Source organism: Siphateles boraxobius, unplaced genomic scaffold (genome assembly GCF_051911475.1).
Source record: "Siphateles boraxobius isolate OS27281-9 unplaced genomic scaffold, OSU_SipBor_1 130, whole genome shotgun sequence".
NCBI classification, from domain to species: Eukaryota; Metazoa; Chordata; class Actinopteri; order Cypriniformes; family Leuciscidae; genus Siphateles; species Siphateles boraxobius.
Window position 1 is genome coordinate 16,447,501 of NW_027508734.1, and position 15,905 is coordinate 16,463,405.

Genomic DNA, 15,905 nt, shown 5'->3' on the forward strand with positions numbered 1-15,905 from the left:
TGTTTTGCTGAGGAGACTGTGAAATCTAATTACAACACCGGTAACAGAATGAAAATGCGTACATTTCGTTTTAATCATCAAATTAAAATATCTGTAAAAAATTTTTTTATTAAAACCTGAAATTGAAATGTATAGTTGGCACATACAGATTATTTGATACTGAAATTTCTAGTTGGCATTAAATAGTGTACATTGCTACTTTTTGTAGGCAATCTTTGAAATCCTTATGGTGATTGTGTCACATTATCTAACTTGGTTCACTTCTGTTTCATTGTGAAGTGAGCTGTCCATGCAGTGGGGCCATATCTCCAGGCACTACAGCACAGACCGCAGCAGCTCAATAGGAAGTATGGAGAGTCTGGAGAATCCTCCCAACCAAGGTTACTATGACAGTCAGCTCTCTCCCATTGATCCTGTCATCTTCAACAACAAACGTGACTCTGCTTACAGCTCATTCTCAGCCAGCTCAAACACATCTGATTACACTGTTCCTGTCAAGCCTGAGGAGATCAACTCCATGGACAACATCCTCCAGGGTCTGGGCTCTTCCTGCAGGTATCCAGACGGAGGCCAACATTCTGTCCCCAGTGGCCATGGAAACCAGCAGGAAGAACATCAACGCTCCAAGATACTGTCTGACAGAACTGCAGCTAAAGTCCGACCGTCGTCCTATACCTGCGAGGAGGAACACTGTGCACCACCGCAGCCACCCATAAGGAAGGATAGCTTTAGAGCTACTACAGGCCAACCAACGGATAAACGCTGTGTGTCTGCTCCTGTAGGCATCCCAAGTGTAACCAGCTGCATAGCTGAAGATCAACCCCAAGTCCAGGAAGTTTTGACAGGCAATGTTTATTTGAATGGAACAGAAGACAATGAGCAAGAATGTAAAGGATGCACCACTGGAACTTATTATACCTTAAACACTCAGAGCGATAGCAAAGCAACTGACTTTGAGAACTCTTCAAAATCTGTGGTGGTGCCTTCACCTCCTCTGAGTCCTTTTTCACAAAGGAATATGGATGAGAACATTGAAAGCCAACACCATCCAGAACATAATCTCCAGTCAGCAATGCCCAGACACAGTGCACCTGAGAAACTTCTAGCTTCTCAGCTGTGTATGATGGATATTTCTGGCGACAAAAGTGATCATCGTGCATCTCCAACCTGCCTGTGGTCACAGTCTCCTCTTTATCTGAGCGATACTAGTCCAAATAAGTTTCAGGACAAGTGGGGACCAAGCCGATGTTCCACGCCTGGTTCGGTGGCAACTTCTGAACTTGAGGATCCAAGGGTAGAGCAGGAACCTCTTGATTCTGGACAGAATATGTGGGGGAAGCCTGGAAATCCCTCAGGGAATGGATTCTCCACCACTAACTCTCAGACCATTGGGAAGAACATTGGTTCTGTAGGTGTGGACACTCACTTAAATGAGAATGGAGGAGAAGTAATGGAGGACAATGGCAATGCCACAAAACAGTCGCAGAAACGGCAGTTACGTAGCTCCAAGTCGCGTCGCAGAAGTGACCGTTTTGCCACCAATCTTAGAAATGAGATCCAGAGGAAGAAAGCTCAGCTGCAGAAGAGTAGAAACCCTTGTGATGAAGAGACCGTGGAAGAAGAGGTGGCAGATCTCAACACAGAGGCAGTAGCTCCTCCAGAGTACCATCAACCCAGACCCCAAACCCTCCCAAGACCTCTTACCAAACCTCCCACTGCCTCCGTGCAAATATTCAAACATATACCTCAACAAGTTCTTGATACCACTCAAGCTGAGGAACATTCCAGCACCAGGGTTGTGGGCTTCCAGTCATCTCAGACCCAAACTCAGATCCCTCAACAGGCCAGACAAGTTTATGTGCATGTGGTGGAGGAGATAGCACCTGCAGGTAAACCACGGCGATGGCGTTGGACACCAGAACGCAAGCTTCAACCAGAAACTGAGCCATCTGAGAGTAAGAGAAATGAGGCTACTCGACAGATGTGGTCTGGAAAAATGGTATCGACTAGAGGGAGGACAAGTTCCTCCAGTGGCCGTTTAGGTCGATCAGAGGAGTGTGACATCCCTCCCTTTGCAGACCGCAGGAGGTTTTTTGAGGAGACTAGCAGGAAGTTGAGTCAGTCTGTAACAAACTTATCAAGCCTGACAAGTCGAAATCAGAGGCTAGACAAGCCGTGTAGGCCGAACCATCCATCCTCACCTGAACCTATTGAGATGGCCTCTAACCTGGGCCGGAGAAGGTTTTCGTATCAAGATGTGCCATATGTCAACTCACTGGACACTGGGAAACAGTTTATGAGCTCCCAACAAGACCAAGAAAAAATGATGGAGAGACAGATGCAGAGAGAGCAGGAGAAACAAAGAGAGCAGGAGAAAGTTAAGGAGCAAGAGAAGCTTAGAGAACAAGAAAGGGAGAAGGAAAGATTAGGGAAAGCAAGGGAAAAAGAGAAACTAATGGTGAAGGACTGGGAGGAGAGGCAGAGGCTGCTACAGAGAGAACAAGAATGGGAGGCCGGGAGAGAAACTATTCACTCTGAACACAATAAAAGCAGTGACATAGTTCCTCAGTCTTTATCTCATGACGCTTATCGGAAGCAACCGCCCACACCTCAGGTTCCTTCCTCCCTACAGTCCTCTGAGGATTTCTATAGCAACACTACCACTAACATCCAAAAGCCTTGCTCAGCGTTCCACCCAGTGACCACCCAGCACAATCAGTATGATGGCTACCACGTAAATTCACCCTACAAGGCCAGGAGCTACACCCCAACTGAGGTAAGACTGCGAATTCAGAATTATCCATTGTCTTAAAAAGGGATTGTCAAGTATTTCTGATCCAGGCTCTCAGCAAACCCAGGGAACCACTGATATAAAAATGCCAGAATTTCTGAGTAATACTAGCTGTCATTAACAAAATTAAATGGCATTGAAATACATTTAATTAGTGATGATGTGGTTTTCCCATTTAGAAAGCACTGAAATGCATTAAATTAGTGATGATGTGGTTGTCCCATTTACCTTACTAATAAAAGTTACATAGAAGGATTTACAGGTATTGGGGTATATCTTATGGATGTAAATGTCATAGTATGCACTATATATGGAATAGACATGCACATGACACATTGTTTTTAAATTATTTATGCAAGTAAGAGTAAAGCTTTCCTCCTGCAGTTCACTGTCAGATAACAACCTCACAAATTCATAATGAATAACCTATATATGTGCTTATAATGAATAGCCTGATGGAAATCAAACATTGCTGAACAAGGGTGTGATTTGCTTTCTTTATTGTGGTTATTTACAGTTCTAGGCTTCTATAAGCTAAAAGATGAGTCCTTACAAATACACGTTGAACATTTGATTTCAGTTTTGAATTGGAAATAGTCTTAGTCTTGCATATGGGATGGAAATTGTGGTTTAGTTCCTGCTGAGCTTTTATTTAAAAATGCACTGAGCCAGATTGATACTTTTATGTTATCTGTAAAAGATTATGTGTCTTCTTTGTGAATTGATTTATATGCACACTGTTAGAACTGAATAAGAATGAAACAGTTTATACTTTGCTTGAGCTGTTATTTTAAGACTCTTTGGTATAGTGCCATGTAGATGGGAATGAGACTGTTGTTTTCAGTCCTCAGTGCAGACTTATTTTAATATTAGCATTCATTCAGATCAGGATATATTGAAACTGGCCTTCCTCAGAGTCTCAAAAGGCAAAATGTTGGCCAGAACTGTATACAAATCATAAATCGGCTCTAAAACAACAGGAAGATTGAATATGTATATTGAATATGTCAACAGTCACTATTTTTAATGCATGTCCTTTGGTTTTGAAGAGCATTTTAAAGGTTTCATCTTAAAACAGGAATTAATGCTCTAACTGATCTCTGAGCCATTCTTATTCCTTAGATAGACAACCTTTATTAATCCTCGAGGGCAAATTGAGGTAAATTCAAGAGGGAGTTTTTCTTGTGGAGTCAAGCCCATGCACTCTAGATGAGAATCAGAGATACTATTCACAAGGAAGGAACTTTTGGATATCTAACCCTTATATTTATTTTGCACTTTGTGTGCTTTTAAAAAGCTGGGCTCTAGATGGTTGGCACAACAGTGGTAAACCAGTATTTGTTTGGTTACATAGAGCACTCTTGCTTTTCTATTGTACAATTGAGCATGTTATTTAAACCCTTTTGAGAGAGGCGTTTAAATGCCAGGGTTCACCTATAGCGGGTTGTTTCAGATGAACCTATATGCTAAATAACAGATTGGCGAAAAGGTATAAAGTTACATAAATCACCATTTTACTGCTTTACCAATTTTGTTTTTCTTTGCAGTTAGAATAATGCAAATAGGGTTAGGTAAAAAAATTATTTACTCTACTACATTAATGAATTTGTCTGTTAAATATTTTTTCAAAAATTATACATATATTTTAAATACATTGCAAATGTATTTTACAGGCCCATCCTGCGCGGGGACAGGAACAAACAAAAAAACTTAACAGAAACTACAGCCTGACAGAGAGGTAAGAATTCAGTTTTTTTACTGTGTCTCAGTAGATATATGCTGTTATTGCCCCTATTTTATGCATTCTTTACTTTTATACTGTACATATTGTTATTGACAAACCTTTACTTAGAAGTATTGCATAACATTTCTTATTCCACAGGGACTACTCAAAGTGTAAAAGAGACTCCAAGACAGAAGAAGGTGCTGTTGTTCTGAGCTTCATGGGTCAAGGTGGCAACAGCATTACAGGTGGCTGCACTGAGGAGCATCTTTTTTCACCCCTTAAAAACCGTGCTATGTCAGAGAACGACATTCGCATGGAGACACAAAATTTTCGTAATCAAATTTCAAACACCAATGTCAGCAGAATGCGTGCGTCCACTCTTAGCGACCTGGATGAGAATGGAGTATGTGGCGATGAGGTAAAAAAGAAAAAAGGGACCCCGCCTCCTCGTCCACCACCCCCAAAATGGGAGCAGTTCCACAAGAGGCGGGCATCCCACCACAACCTCTTTTCCTCTCCGCCACTCTATTCCTCTCCCTCTTCCTCTCCACCTCGGCCACAGCCGTGCACGTCCCGGCCCCCCAGTGTGCCTGAAATGACACGCCAGCGTTCCTATAGTCTTCCTCCGAGGGAGTTTTCAGAGAGCCGTGACTGCTGCAGTCAAGAGTACTCGGTGGCTCCACCCAGTCCTGCTTTTACACGTCGGGCTTTTAAACCTGTAGCCTTGCCCCCAAGAGAGAGGGACGTAACCCCTCAGAACTATGACATGAGGAGAGAACTTCATCAGCCTTTGCCACACCCTGAACCATACACAAGGTAAAACGTACCATCAAACCCCACATATAATGACATATAAAATCCATGTTGAAGAACAGGACAAGTCTTTTTAAAATTCTGGTTTAAAGCACATGTGCTGACTTCTTAGAGGTGTACTCTTTGTATTCACGTTGATTTCATGTGGTTTTGACAAACCATTTTCAAGAATTTGAAAATCAAAAAAATGAATGTGGTGTAACCGTCGAGTAAAAGGTAAAAACAATTTTGTGTTGTAAATGGTTGTGCTGCTTAATATTTTTGTGGAAACCATGATACACTTTTGTCAAGTTTTTTTGATGACTATAAAGTTCAAAAGAACAGCATTTATTTGAAATAAAATCTAAATATCTTGACTGTCAATTTAGATCCATTTAATGGATCCTTGCTAAATAAAAGCATTACTTTATTTATTAAAAAAACAAAAAAACATACTGAACCTGACCTTCTGAACAGTACTATTTAATTAATTGCATTTTTAATGTACTTTTGAATAAATTACCTTAATGTCTGCCCTCTTTTAGAACACCTGTCCACACTGCTTCAGCATCAGATGAGCCTAGTCTCACACTGGTGAAGCCCATCTTTCCTGAGCATCGAGTTGAGTGGGACCGGTCCAGTCCTCACTACCCTGCACAGGGCACTACCAGGTCTCTTGAAATCCCAGAGAACAGCTTGTCAGCTGCTGGGCCTGTGTATCCAGAATCCTACTTCTCCATGAACAACTACCACTTGCAGCCCCATCAAGCAGGCTTCCCCGGAACAGCCCACAAAAAACAGATTGTTTCCTCCCGCAGTCCCAGCATCGTAGAAGATGGAAACCTGCCCCTGGAGACAGACATCGATGAGATCTGTGAGAATGAGCGAGCAGGAGAAGTTCAGAGGAGAGAAGGAGAGGTCAGGGTGGAGATGCAGGGTTTTGCTCGGCCTGTTATGGTGCTGGAGACAGACATCGACAACATGCCTGAGGAAGGGGATCCATCGGCAAGAAGCATTAGAGGACAGAGGAGCTCCCTGGTGGACTCCATTCTGGACGATAATTATGGTATATCTAGGAAGGAGCTGATTGGAGAATTATTGCCACACAGTGTAAATACAGAGATAGGTGGAGAGAGCTGGAGAGGGGGTTACCCAATCAGTGGAGGAACACTAGAGAGGTACGATAGTTTTCTCACTTTCCTTTCCTTAAAATGTATGATTAAATGCCATGAATATTTATGGTTGTCCCGGCATGCGTCAGTACAGAGCCACTAAAGGGACACAAAATATGAGATGGGAGGAAAAAAATATTTTGCGTTTCCCAGAGAAACTTTGCGTTCGCTCATAAAAACCTTTGCGTTCCCTCACAAAAACTTTGCATTCCCCTGAGAATGTTTGCGAGCAAATGCAAGGTTTCTCAGGCGAATGCAAACTTTTTGCGAGGAAACGCAAAGTTTCTCAGGGGAAAAACAAAACATTTGCAAAGGAATGCAAAAGCATTGACTTATTATTTTTCCTACTCCAATCTCATATTTTTTCCCCACCACCATATCCCTTAAGGGATACTTCAGAGTAATGTAAAAAGCTGAAATATCCATGACCTTTATTTCCAGGCCCTCTAGACTGGGAACATCCACAGCACAAGTGTCACGATCAACCTGTTACGACACATCAGTTGACAACGCACAACTTCTGGCCAAGATTCGAGAGATCTCAGTGAGGAGAGAGGAGGAGGAAGAACTCAATTATAAGGTGAAAGATTCAGAAATGTATGGGTCGCTTATTACACGCTTTGTAAATGTATAGTCATCAAGGTTCATAAAATCTTTTAATTTCGTGTAATTTCAGATGTTGCCCCAAAGTTCATGGACACTTGAAATGTTACTGAAGTACATATGAAACTTAACTTTTCTGACCCTCTTTAAGTTACTTTTATAACTCAAGATGATTTTTTGGATTTATGAAGTCAGTTCCTATGAAGACGGAGTGCATCTCTGATAAATTACTCTTATCGGTTTATTAATTCAAAACCTGAATTGGAAAAAAGTCACTATTAACATTCCCACAAAAAGAGCCCTGTATTTACTTCATGTTAAAAATGTATAAATTAAACAATAAATGAATGTCCATTAAGATTGACAAAAATGTTGTCATACTGTCACCAAATCTGCGTTTATTTGATAAAAAATAAATATATACTCTAAAATAAAAATAGGTATTTAATAATTTAACCCTTTTCTATTTTTATATATTTTAAAATGTAATTTATTCCTGTAATGTCAAAGCTTAATTTTCAGCAGCCGTTATTCCAGTAACTATCTTCAGTGTCACATGATCCTTAAGAAATCATTCTGATATGATGATTTGCTGCTTTTGAAACATTTCTTATTATTATGAATGTTGAAAGCAGTTTTTACCTTACCAACTCTTTTTGTGGAAATCATGAATTTAAGATTCTTTGATAAATATAAAGTTCAAACAATCATTTAATTGAAACCGAAATCTTCTGTAACATCATAAATGTCTTTACTGTCACTTTTGAGCAATTTAATACATCCTTGCAGAATAAAAGTATAATTTAGTTAGTTAATTTCTGACTGACTGACCCCAAACTTTTTAACTATAGTGGATATACTGTGTATACTCTATGCTGCTTCTCATAGTGAATTTTTACATTTACAGAAGCAGCTGATGGAGAGCCTTCGTAAAAAGCTGGGTGTCCTGCGTGAGGCACAGAGGGGCCTGCAAGAGGATATTCGGGCCAACACTCAGCTGGGAGATGAGGTGGAGAGCCTGGTGCTTGCTATCTGCAAGCCCAATGAGGTTGACAAGTTTCGTATGTTCATCGGCGACCTAGACAAGGTGACCAGCCTGCTGCTGTCACTTTCTGGGAGGCTGATCCGTGTGGAAAGTGCCTTGGACTGTGTTGACCCAGAGACCGGCCACCACGAGAGGGTGAGGAGAGATACAGTATGTTATGAGCCAGCGATAAACAGTAGTCAGCATTTGAAGTGGATCAAAATCTTTCATCAAAGTTATACATGAATTTTGAACAATGCCCGTTCTTGTCTTAGGACAACTTTGATGAACTTTTTTGATCCACTTCAAATGTTGACTACTGTATATTAATGTTGGCATGAAACAGAAGTTGCGATAATTTTTTTCTTCCCTATTGTGACATATATCTGAGTAAAATGGCAGCTTAGTTAAGAAAAAGGGGCGGGACTTGATTTTGTCCATCGGGAATTGATTGGATTGTTGGATGGTTGTGGTTTGCTATTGCTGTGATGTCATGTGAGTGACTGGTTGCCCCGCCTTCACTCCAGTAAACACATTATTAGGGAAGTGGAGAGATGTCACTGCAAGAGGGAGGGGAAGTTATTTTGATTCAAGTTTATGAGAGCACATGAATAAAAAAAATAATGATGTGCACAAATAAATAATTTATAATAAATGCAATATTCCATAAAAAATAATTGACAATTTTGATTTCATGGTGACTTAAAAAGTTGGATTTATAGTAAATAGTTATAGTTTTATACATAGTTATAGTACAAAATATACAATATAGCATTGATTGGTTGTATCTGAGTAACAAAACCAGCCCAATTGCTATTCAAAAACTGCCCAAAAGTAGCCCCAAGTTTGTTTGATTTACTTAACATTTTTATTCAATGGCCATGTCTTATTTTCGCTGCCTCTCTCGTTCTTTCTGTGATGTTATAGCTACAACTTCTGGAAAAGAAGAAGCAGCTGCTGGGGCAGATGGGAGAGGCTCAGGAGCTCAAGGAACACGTGGACCGGCGTGAGCAGGCTGTTGGCAGGGTGCTGGGATGTTGCCTGACCCCAGAACAGATGCGTGACTACAGTCACTTTGTGAAGATGAAAGCGGCCCTACTGGTAGAGCAGAGGCAACTGGATGACAAGATCAGGCTCGGCGAGGAGCAGCTCAGGGGACTTCGAGAGAGCCTCGGCCTGGGGCTGGGGGTCGGTCTGGGTTACAGCCATTACTGAGAAGTGCTTTAAATAATAGACATTATTTTAAGATTACTGCGTGTATGTATAACAGGATTTGAATGGGACCGAAAAGTCCTTGTTCTGCATTATGTTTAAAAAAAGATTGATATTGCTTTTTCACGACAATTGAGTACAGAAGGGCACAATTACCATCGAATGATGTTCAGTTCAATTTGAAAACACTACATCACTACTTGAAGTTGTCTGTTAGGACGTCAGCTGCACTAATAACCGTTCAGTAAAGTCTGAGCTTACTCAGTTAACCTCAGACACCGCCAAAGAACGCATGTGTGCGTATACTTCTCATTGAATACAGCTGGGGGAGTGTCCATGCACTGCTATTTATTTATTTATGTGTGTATATAATAATCATACACACTATATATATAAATCTCTGTCAGTAAATTAGAGAATCCTTGATTCAAGGTCACAGTACTTTAACAATAATTTACAGCCTTACTCTGCATGTATCTGATTTCTACTCTTTGGCATGATAAACATTGTTTAGTTTAAAATGGTTTGTTTTCAAGTGTTTGTTTGTACATTGAAAACGTGTTTATAGTTGATGCTAAAGTGCATCTTTAAGTCACAGAAGTTTCATTCTGTCATAACTGGAACTTTTCTTAAATTAAACATCGTGGCCTATTATTGCAGTGTTTTCAAGAAGTGACCTTTTTATACTTAAATTTCATATTCAGTATGCCTTAATAGTACTTTCTACACTTTTCTCATAATTATTATTGCCAAAGATAAAGTTTGTCTTTGTGAACATTTATAATATAAATGTGCTGTGCCTGTTTTGAGGAATGACCAGCCTTGCCTTACCAAAGCCCTTATATATTGACATGTTTCCTTTGAATAAGAGTTCTTAGTTAAATGAGATGCACTGTGTTTAACCTTATGTATCATCTCACACGCTGGCATGGCAACTTTTGAGGTCATTGCTACAAGATTTCCTTAACTTTGAGAAACTGGACATTTCTCTAGAAGTAAGGAGAATGCTGCTTCATTGACAATTTACTGCCTTGAAAGTCTTTTTTTTTTTAAGCAAAACAACGGAGCATGAGATGAAGATTATAAGGAGAGATTTAGAAGTTGCTGTATAGGAATAAAGGATGTATGTATTTGGTTTCAAAAATGCAGATCAAGAAGGAAAATGTGCCTTTGTGCTTATGTTTGCTGTTTTCATTTTTCCTTCACTTTGTATAAATGTTATAGTTTATTTACTATAAACTCTTGTTCATTTGTTGTATCATACATTGTAAACAGCTAAGCGCTGGAAATGAAAGGAAATATTTGGTCTATTGATATTTTTTTCCTTTTTTGTGATTGAAAAGATTCATTGTTAAACATGTACAATTAAAAATAATATCTTATCAGGGCTGTGCCTTTTCTTTTTTTAAATTAGTTTTTACCAAGTTCATTCTTAAAAGGTTGTGTTGTGTTTATGTAGCTAGCTGACATAACTTGTATGTCAGTACCATTGTTTTGTCTCAAAAGATGCATTCCAGTAATTAGTTTTTTTCTAAGGCACGTTTAAAAGCTACTTAAATGCCCTAATTGAACTAAGGCCTAATCCTGATTTAGTCTAAGCCCTGTCTGTAAAATCAGGCCAATATTTTGCTAATTTATTTTAATAATGCATGAAGATTTTACAGGCTGTGGAGTATTTGTATTTTTAAAATACATTATCATCACGCAGTCACTGTTTGTAACCTAAAAATTGTAATGTTTGAACAATAATACTAATGTTTAAGATGTGATTTAAAAGGTTGATTGTCGTTACGTAACAAATAATTAACGAGGGGTGTTGATTGGATGGAAGTGAGACCACGAGCCTATTAAACCACTTAGCGGTAACGTAAAATGAGGTGCGAGCATTGTTCTTCTATTCATTGCTGATTTACAGTGGACAACATGATGTTTGGCTTTGTACGAGCACTCACGAAATCTGCACTCAGACAGCATGGCTTTACCCAGCGTTTCTACATTACCTCGAAAGCTGCAAAAAGCAAGGTCGGCGTTGTGGTAAGTTCAACGGGAATGCAATAATAAAGGGAAGTTGGAGTAATTTGAAATGTTTTTTCGAACAGTTTTTAGTTTGATAAAACCTCGATTATCTTACGTCATTACATAATTTTCACTTGTTTGACTGTTCTTAACATGCTAACAGCACCATGCTCATGTTCAGCTCATTGCGTTTTTGTTCGAGAACATTTTAAGCCTGTTGAAGTGATGTCTGTTCAGATTGTTACCGGCCGCCATGATTCAACTAATTTAGAATCTAAACATGATGTGCATTTAACTACTAAAATCGTCTTACATTTTATGGATTTTTTAATTAACGTTACATATGCCGAGAGAGCATCAATGACGCGAGTGCACATCCATGTTTGCTCGCACGCGGATTTTCTTTACATACACCTAAACCTAGCCAACTCCGCCCCCTGATCCCTAAACACACCCCCAATCCCTAATCCTACCCATCTCCACCCCTTGGATCTTGATCCGACTCCTCCCCGTGGATCTCATGTACTGCATTGAGGTGCTACTGTATGGAGCTAATAATATGACAAAATGATTTGAATTTGAATTGTGTAAATTTGAATTATTTGCAAGTGTAATCTAACAAAATTGAATTTTAGGTGGTAGTTTAAATGATTTTTTTAAACGAATATTGAAGATTTGAAATTTAACAAATTTAAATGTTTTTATGGCTGAATTTTATAGAAATGTATTTTCAAACAGCTAGTTTTTTTGTTCTGAATTCTTATACTGCAAATATTCAGTTTTAAAAAATTCAGATTCAAGTTTTCAAGATGAAGAAATTCGGAACTTCAAATTCAGTTTTCTAAAATTCAATCTCAAAAATTCAAACTCAAAAATTCAGATCTTACAGAAAGTAGGTCACAGGTCATCCACAGGGAAGAGTAGATGATCTCAGAAAAATCGAACAGAGCATTTTGGCCAATAAATTCGCCTGCCTCTCGTCCTTTTGAACAAAATCGTATCCCCATTCAGTGGAAGCCAGAACGCAACGCCCAATATGTCAATATTCGCCATTTAATGAACGCGTTTCAACTGGCTTACAGCTACTAGATACTCCGACTGATGCATGATCAAATAGACATGCATTCCGCGTCACCTTGTCTTATTCGCTCTTTTTGCCCGTGATGGAGCGCGTCTCGTGGCTCTTACTAAGCGTCACCAGCCACAAGATCTCTCACTGTTTTCATCTACCAGACACTCGGATTGATACACGAAAACACATCCTATCTATTATTTTATATGCTCTTTTGCCCGTGACGGAACGCGTCTCATGGCTCGTCGCGTCAGCCATAGCGTCCACCTGCCACAAGATCTTTCACTGTTTTCATCTACCAGACACTCGGATTGATACACAAAAACACACAAACAGTGCAATCCTGCTCTTATTTACCTTTGTCATCTTATCTTATATTTTATTCGCTCTTTTTGCCCTTGATAGAGCGCGTCTCGTGACTCTTACTAAGCGTCACACCAGCCACAATCTCTCACTGTTTTCATCTACCAGACACTCCGATTGATACATGAAAACACACAGACAGTGCAATCCTGCTCTTATTTACCCTTTTGTCATCATATCTAATATTTTATATGCTCTTTTTGCCCGTGATGGAGCGCGTCTCGTGGCTCGTCGCGTTAGCCACTAGCGTCTGCTCTCTCACTGTTTTACAGCCTGTCATCCAGGAATGGTGCAGGAGAACAAACTGTCTGTCACAGAACATGCCAAAGTCAAGTGAGTAAACTGAATATTTAAAAATCACATTGTGGTTTATGAAATATTGTTTTAAGTACCCTTTTAAGTAGTTAGGCTACATGTATTCACTCTCGAGTGGGGGTAGCTGATTTCAAATAATGAGAATTTTCTGCAACCAATTTAGGCTACCTGATGTAACTCAACATTGTCTTAGCTTCAGCTATCGAGTAATTAATAAGAAGATTGGTTCTTTAGGGAGCGTGTGGGTGGCACGGGGTGACACAACCACCACCTCCACCCATCCATAAAGTGTTTTCTGTGGCAGTGTTGGCTACAAAGATGAAGTTGGACTCGCCATCTTCGCAGTAGTGAACGCGCCGAGATTAGAAATGCTCATTTCATACGGATTACATAATCTGAGAGTAACCTATTTATTTTCGTTTTGAATTGTTTCGTTTAAAACTAGGCTAGACATTTCTACCTTTCTAGATATATTTCTCATGCATGTGAGGAACGTGCAATGCAAAAATGTCATGATTTTATTGTTATAGGCCTTTGTCTGCTAAATTTATTAAATCCAGGAAATTGGTTGATCAAACATTGATTAAAATTAAGATACAATTTATACAAAACGAAATTCACTTCAAGGAAATGCTTTATACAAAACAAAACTTAATGGAGTGGTCAAAAACATTCTCCTTCAGAATATGTCAATCAGAGTATCAGGCGCTGTAACGTGAGAGATCTTGTGGCTGGCGCGCCACGAGACGCGCTCCATATTACGGGACAAAGGAGCTAATAAAAAATAAGATAAGATGTCAAATAGGTAAATAAGAGCAGGATTGCACTGTTTGTGTGTTTTCATGTATCAATCGGAGTGTCTGGTAGATGAAAACAGTGAGAGATTGTGGCTGGTGTGACGCTTAGTAAGAGTCACGAGACGCGCTCTATCAAGGGCAAAAAGAGCGAATAAAATAATAAGATACGATGAAAAAAGGGTAAAAGAGCAGGATTGCACTGTTTGTGTGTTTTTGTGTATCAATCCGAGTGTCTGGTAGATGAAAACAGTGAAAGATCTTGTGGCAGGTGCGACGCTAGTGGCTGACGCGACGAGCCATGAGACGCGTTCCGTCACGGGCAAAAAGAGCAAATAAAATAATAGATAAGATGTGTTTTCGTGTATCAATCCGAGTGTCTGGTAGATGAAAACAGTGAGAGATCTTGTGGCTGGTGACGCTTAGTAAGAGCCACGAGACGCGCTCCATCACGGGCAAAAAGAGCGAATAAGACAAGATGACGCGGAATGCATGTCTATTTGATCATGCATCAGTCGGAGTATCTAGTAGCTGTAAGCCAGTTGAAACGCGTTCATTAAATGGTGAATATTGACATATTGGGCGTTGCGTTCTGGCTTCCACTGACTGGGGATACGATTTTGTTCAAAAGGACGAGAGGCAGGCGAATTTATTGGCCAAAATGCTCTGTTCGATTTTTCTGAGATCATCTACTCTTCCCAGTGGATGACCTGTGACCTACTTTCTGTAAGATCTGAATTTTTGAGATTGAATTTTAGAAAACTGAATTTGAAGTTCCGAATTTCTTCATCTTGAAAACTTGAATCTGAATTTTTTTTTAAACTGAATATTTGCAGTATAAGAATTCAGAACAAAAAAACTAGCTGTTTGAAAATACATTTCTATAAAATTCAGCCATAAAAACATTTAAATTTGTTAAATTTCAAATCTTCAATATTCGTTAAAAAAGTCAAATTCAGAACCATTTAAACTACCACCTAAAATTCAATTTTGTTAGATTACACTTGCAAATAATTCAAATTTACACAATTCAAATTCGAATCATTTTGTCATTATTAGCTCCATACTACTGCTTTTTTGTGATCTGTTTCTCTCGCTCAGATATCCCAATACTGCGTGTGCGCGCACGATCTCTCCGTGATCTTTCACTAGCGGAAAGCTCTCAAACGCTGTGGAGTTATCAACTAATCAGAATAGACTTTCACCACGAAAATGCTACATGAAGTCTAATTGGTTGATTTCACTGCACCTGGTGGAATGTATCTTTAAATTGCTCGGAATGGGGCGCTTTTTCTTTTTTACATATAAATAGCCTAGTCTGTCTAGCTCTAGCTGCATCACTACATTGTAAAGACATTACAGGTTAAACGAACGATTTATGTAATAACATTATGACTCTTAAGACACTGCATATAAAAGTTCAATGCTATGTCAAATGCCTCAATGGAATTTAAAGTCATTGCAATAAAATTTAAACTAAAACCGTGACAACTAACGATTGTTTCATAACAAAATAACAGCATACTTGGGCAGAATAATTAGAGTTCTCGGTTTAGTAGTCTGTTCACTCAAGAATAGGGAACAACTCGGATATTCAGTCTGCTTTGTGAACACATCTGGTTCTGTGAACCTGTTGTGGGGAAAACATTTTTTACATGTTGGTCATCACTTGAATGTATGCTTGCATCTTTTTGCAAATATTGTGTACTCAGGCATATATCTTTCCCCCCCAAACGTTTAGGAGAGCATATTTGTGATGGCCTTTATCTCCATAGTTGTCCTTGGTCCGGCTGGATGGATTTTGTCCAACTCGACTGACTCGCACAGAAAAAAGCAATGAGGAAAGCGAACGATACCTCTAGCTTGAGATTGGACATGTCGTTTGAGTTGTACATGATTCCAAGTGTAATTGATGTTACCCAAACCTACCTTGGATAAAGACTATTCAAAGCATGGAGTGTAAAACGAGCACTTAAATCACTGTGCTGGCTATGAAATAAAACTAATTGAATCAATGGTGGTCAT

General features: G+C 39.4%; 2 protein-coding genes across 3 annotated transcripts in view; both read left to right on the top strand.

Annotated features, from left to right (window-relative positions):
- The window catches only part of shroom4 (shroom family member 4), a 45,886-nt gene extending 35,181 nt beyond the window's left edge, over nucleotides 1–10,705 (top strand). For both annotated transcript variants that reach the window (XM_077228173.1, XM_077228174.1), the window contains exons 4-10: nucleotides 280–2,776; nucleotides 4,465–4,529; nucleotides 4,674–5,333; nucleotides 5,855–6,487; nucleotides 6,923–7,061; nucleotides 7,992–8,264; nucleotides 9,036–10,705. In XM_077228173.1, coding sequence (XP_077084288.1) covers nucleotides 280–2,776; nucleotides 4,465–4,529; nucleotides 4,674–5,333; nucleotides 5,855–6,487; nucleotides 6,923–7,061; nucleotides 7,992–8,264; nucleotides 9,036–9,323 — 4,555 coding nt within the window. In that variant the 3' untranslated portion in view covers nucleotides 9,324–10,705. The remainder of the gene's footprint in view (nucleotides 1–279; nucleotides 2,777–4,464; nucleotides 4,530–4,673; nucleotides 5,334–5,854; nucleotides 6,488–6,922; nucleotides 7,062–7,991; nucleotides 8,265–9,035) is intronic.
- A 528-nt stretch (nucleotides 10,706–11,233) lies between these two features.
- Nucleotides 11,234–15,895, top strand: LOC143737172 (uncharacterized). Its single transcript, XM_077228192.1, has 2 exons — nucleotides 11,234–11,354; nucleotides 15,622–15,895. Exons 1-2 carry the CDS (start codon nucleotides 11,244–11,246, stop codon nucleotides 15,718–15,720), a joined length of 210 nt encoding a protein of 69 aa, XP_077084307.1. The 5' UTR covers nucleotides 11,234–11,243; the 3' UTR covers nucleotides 15,721–15,895.
- Nucleotides 15,896–15,905: the final 10 nt, after the last annotated feature.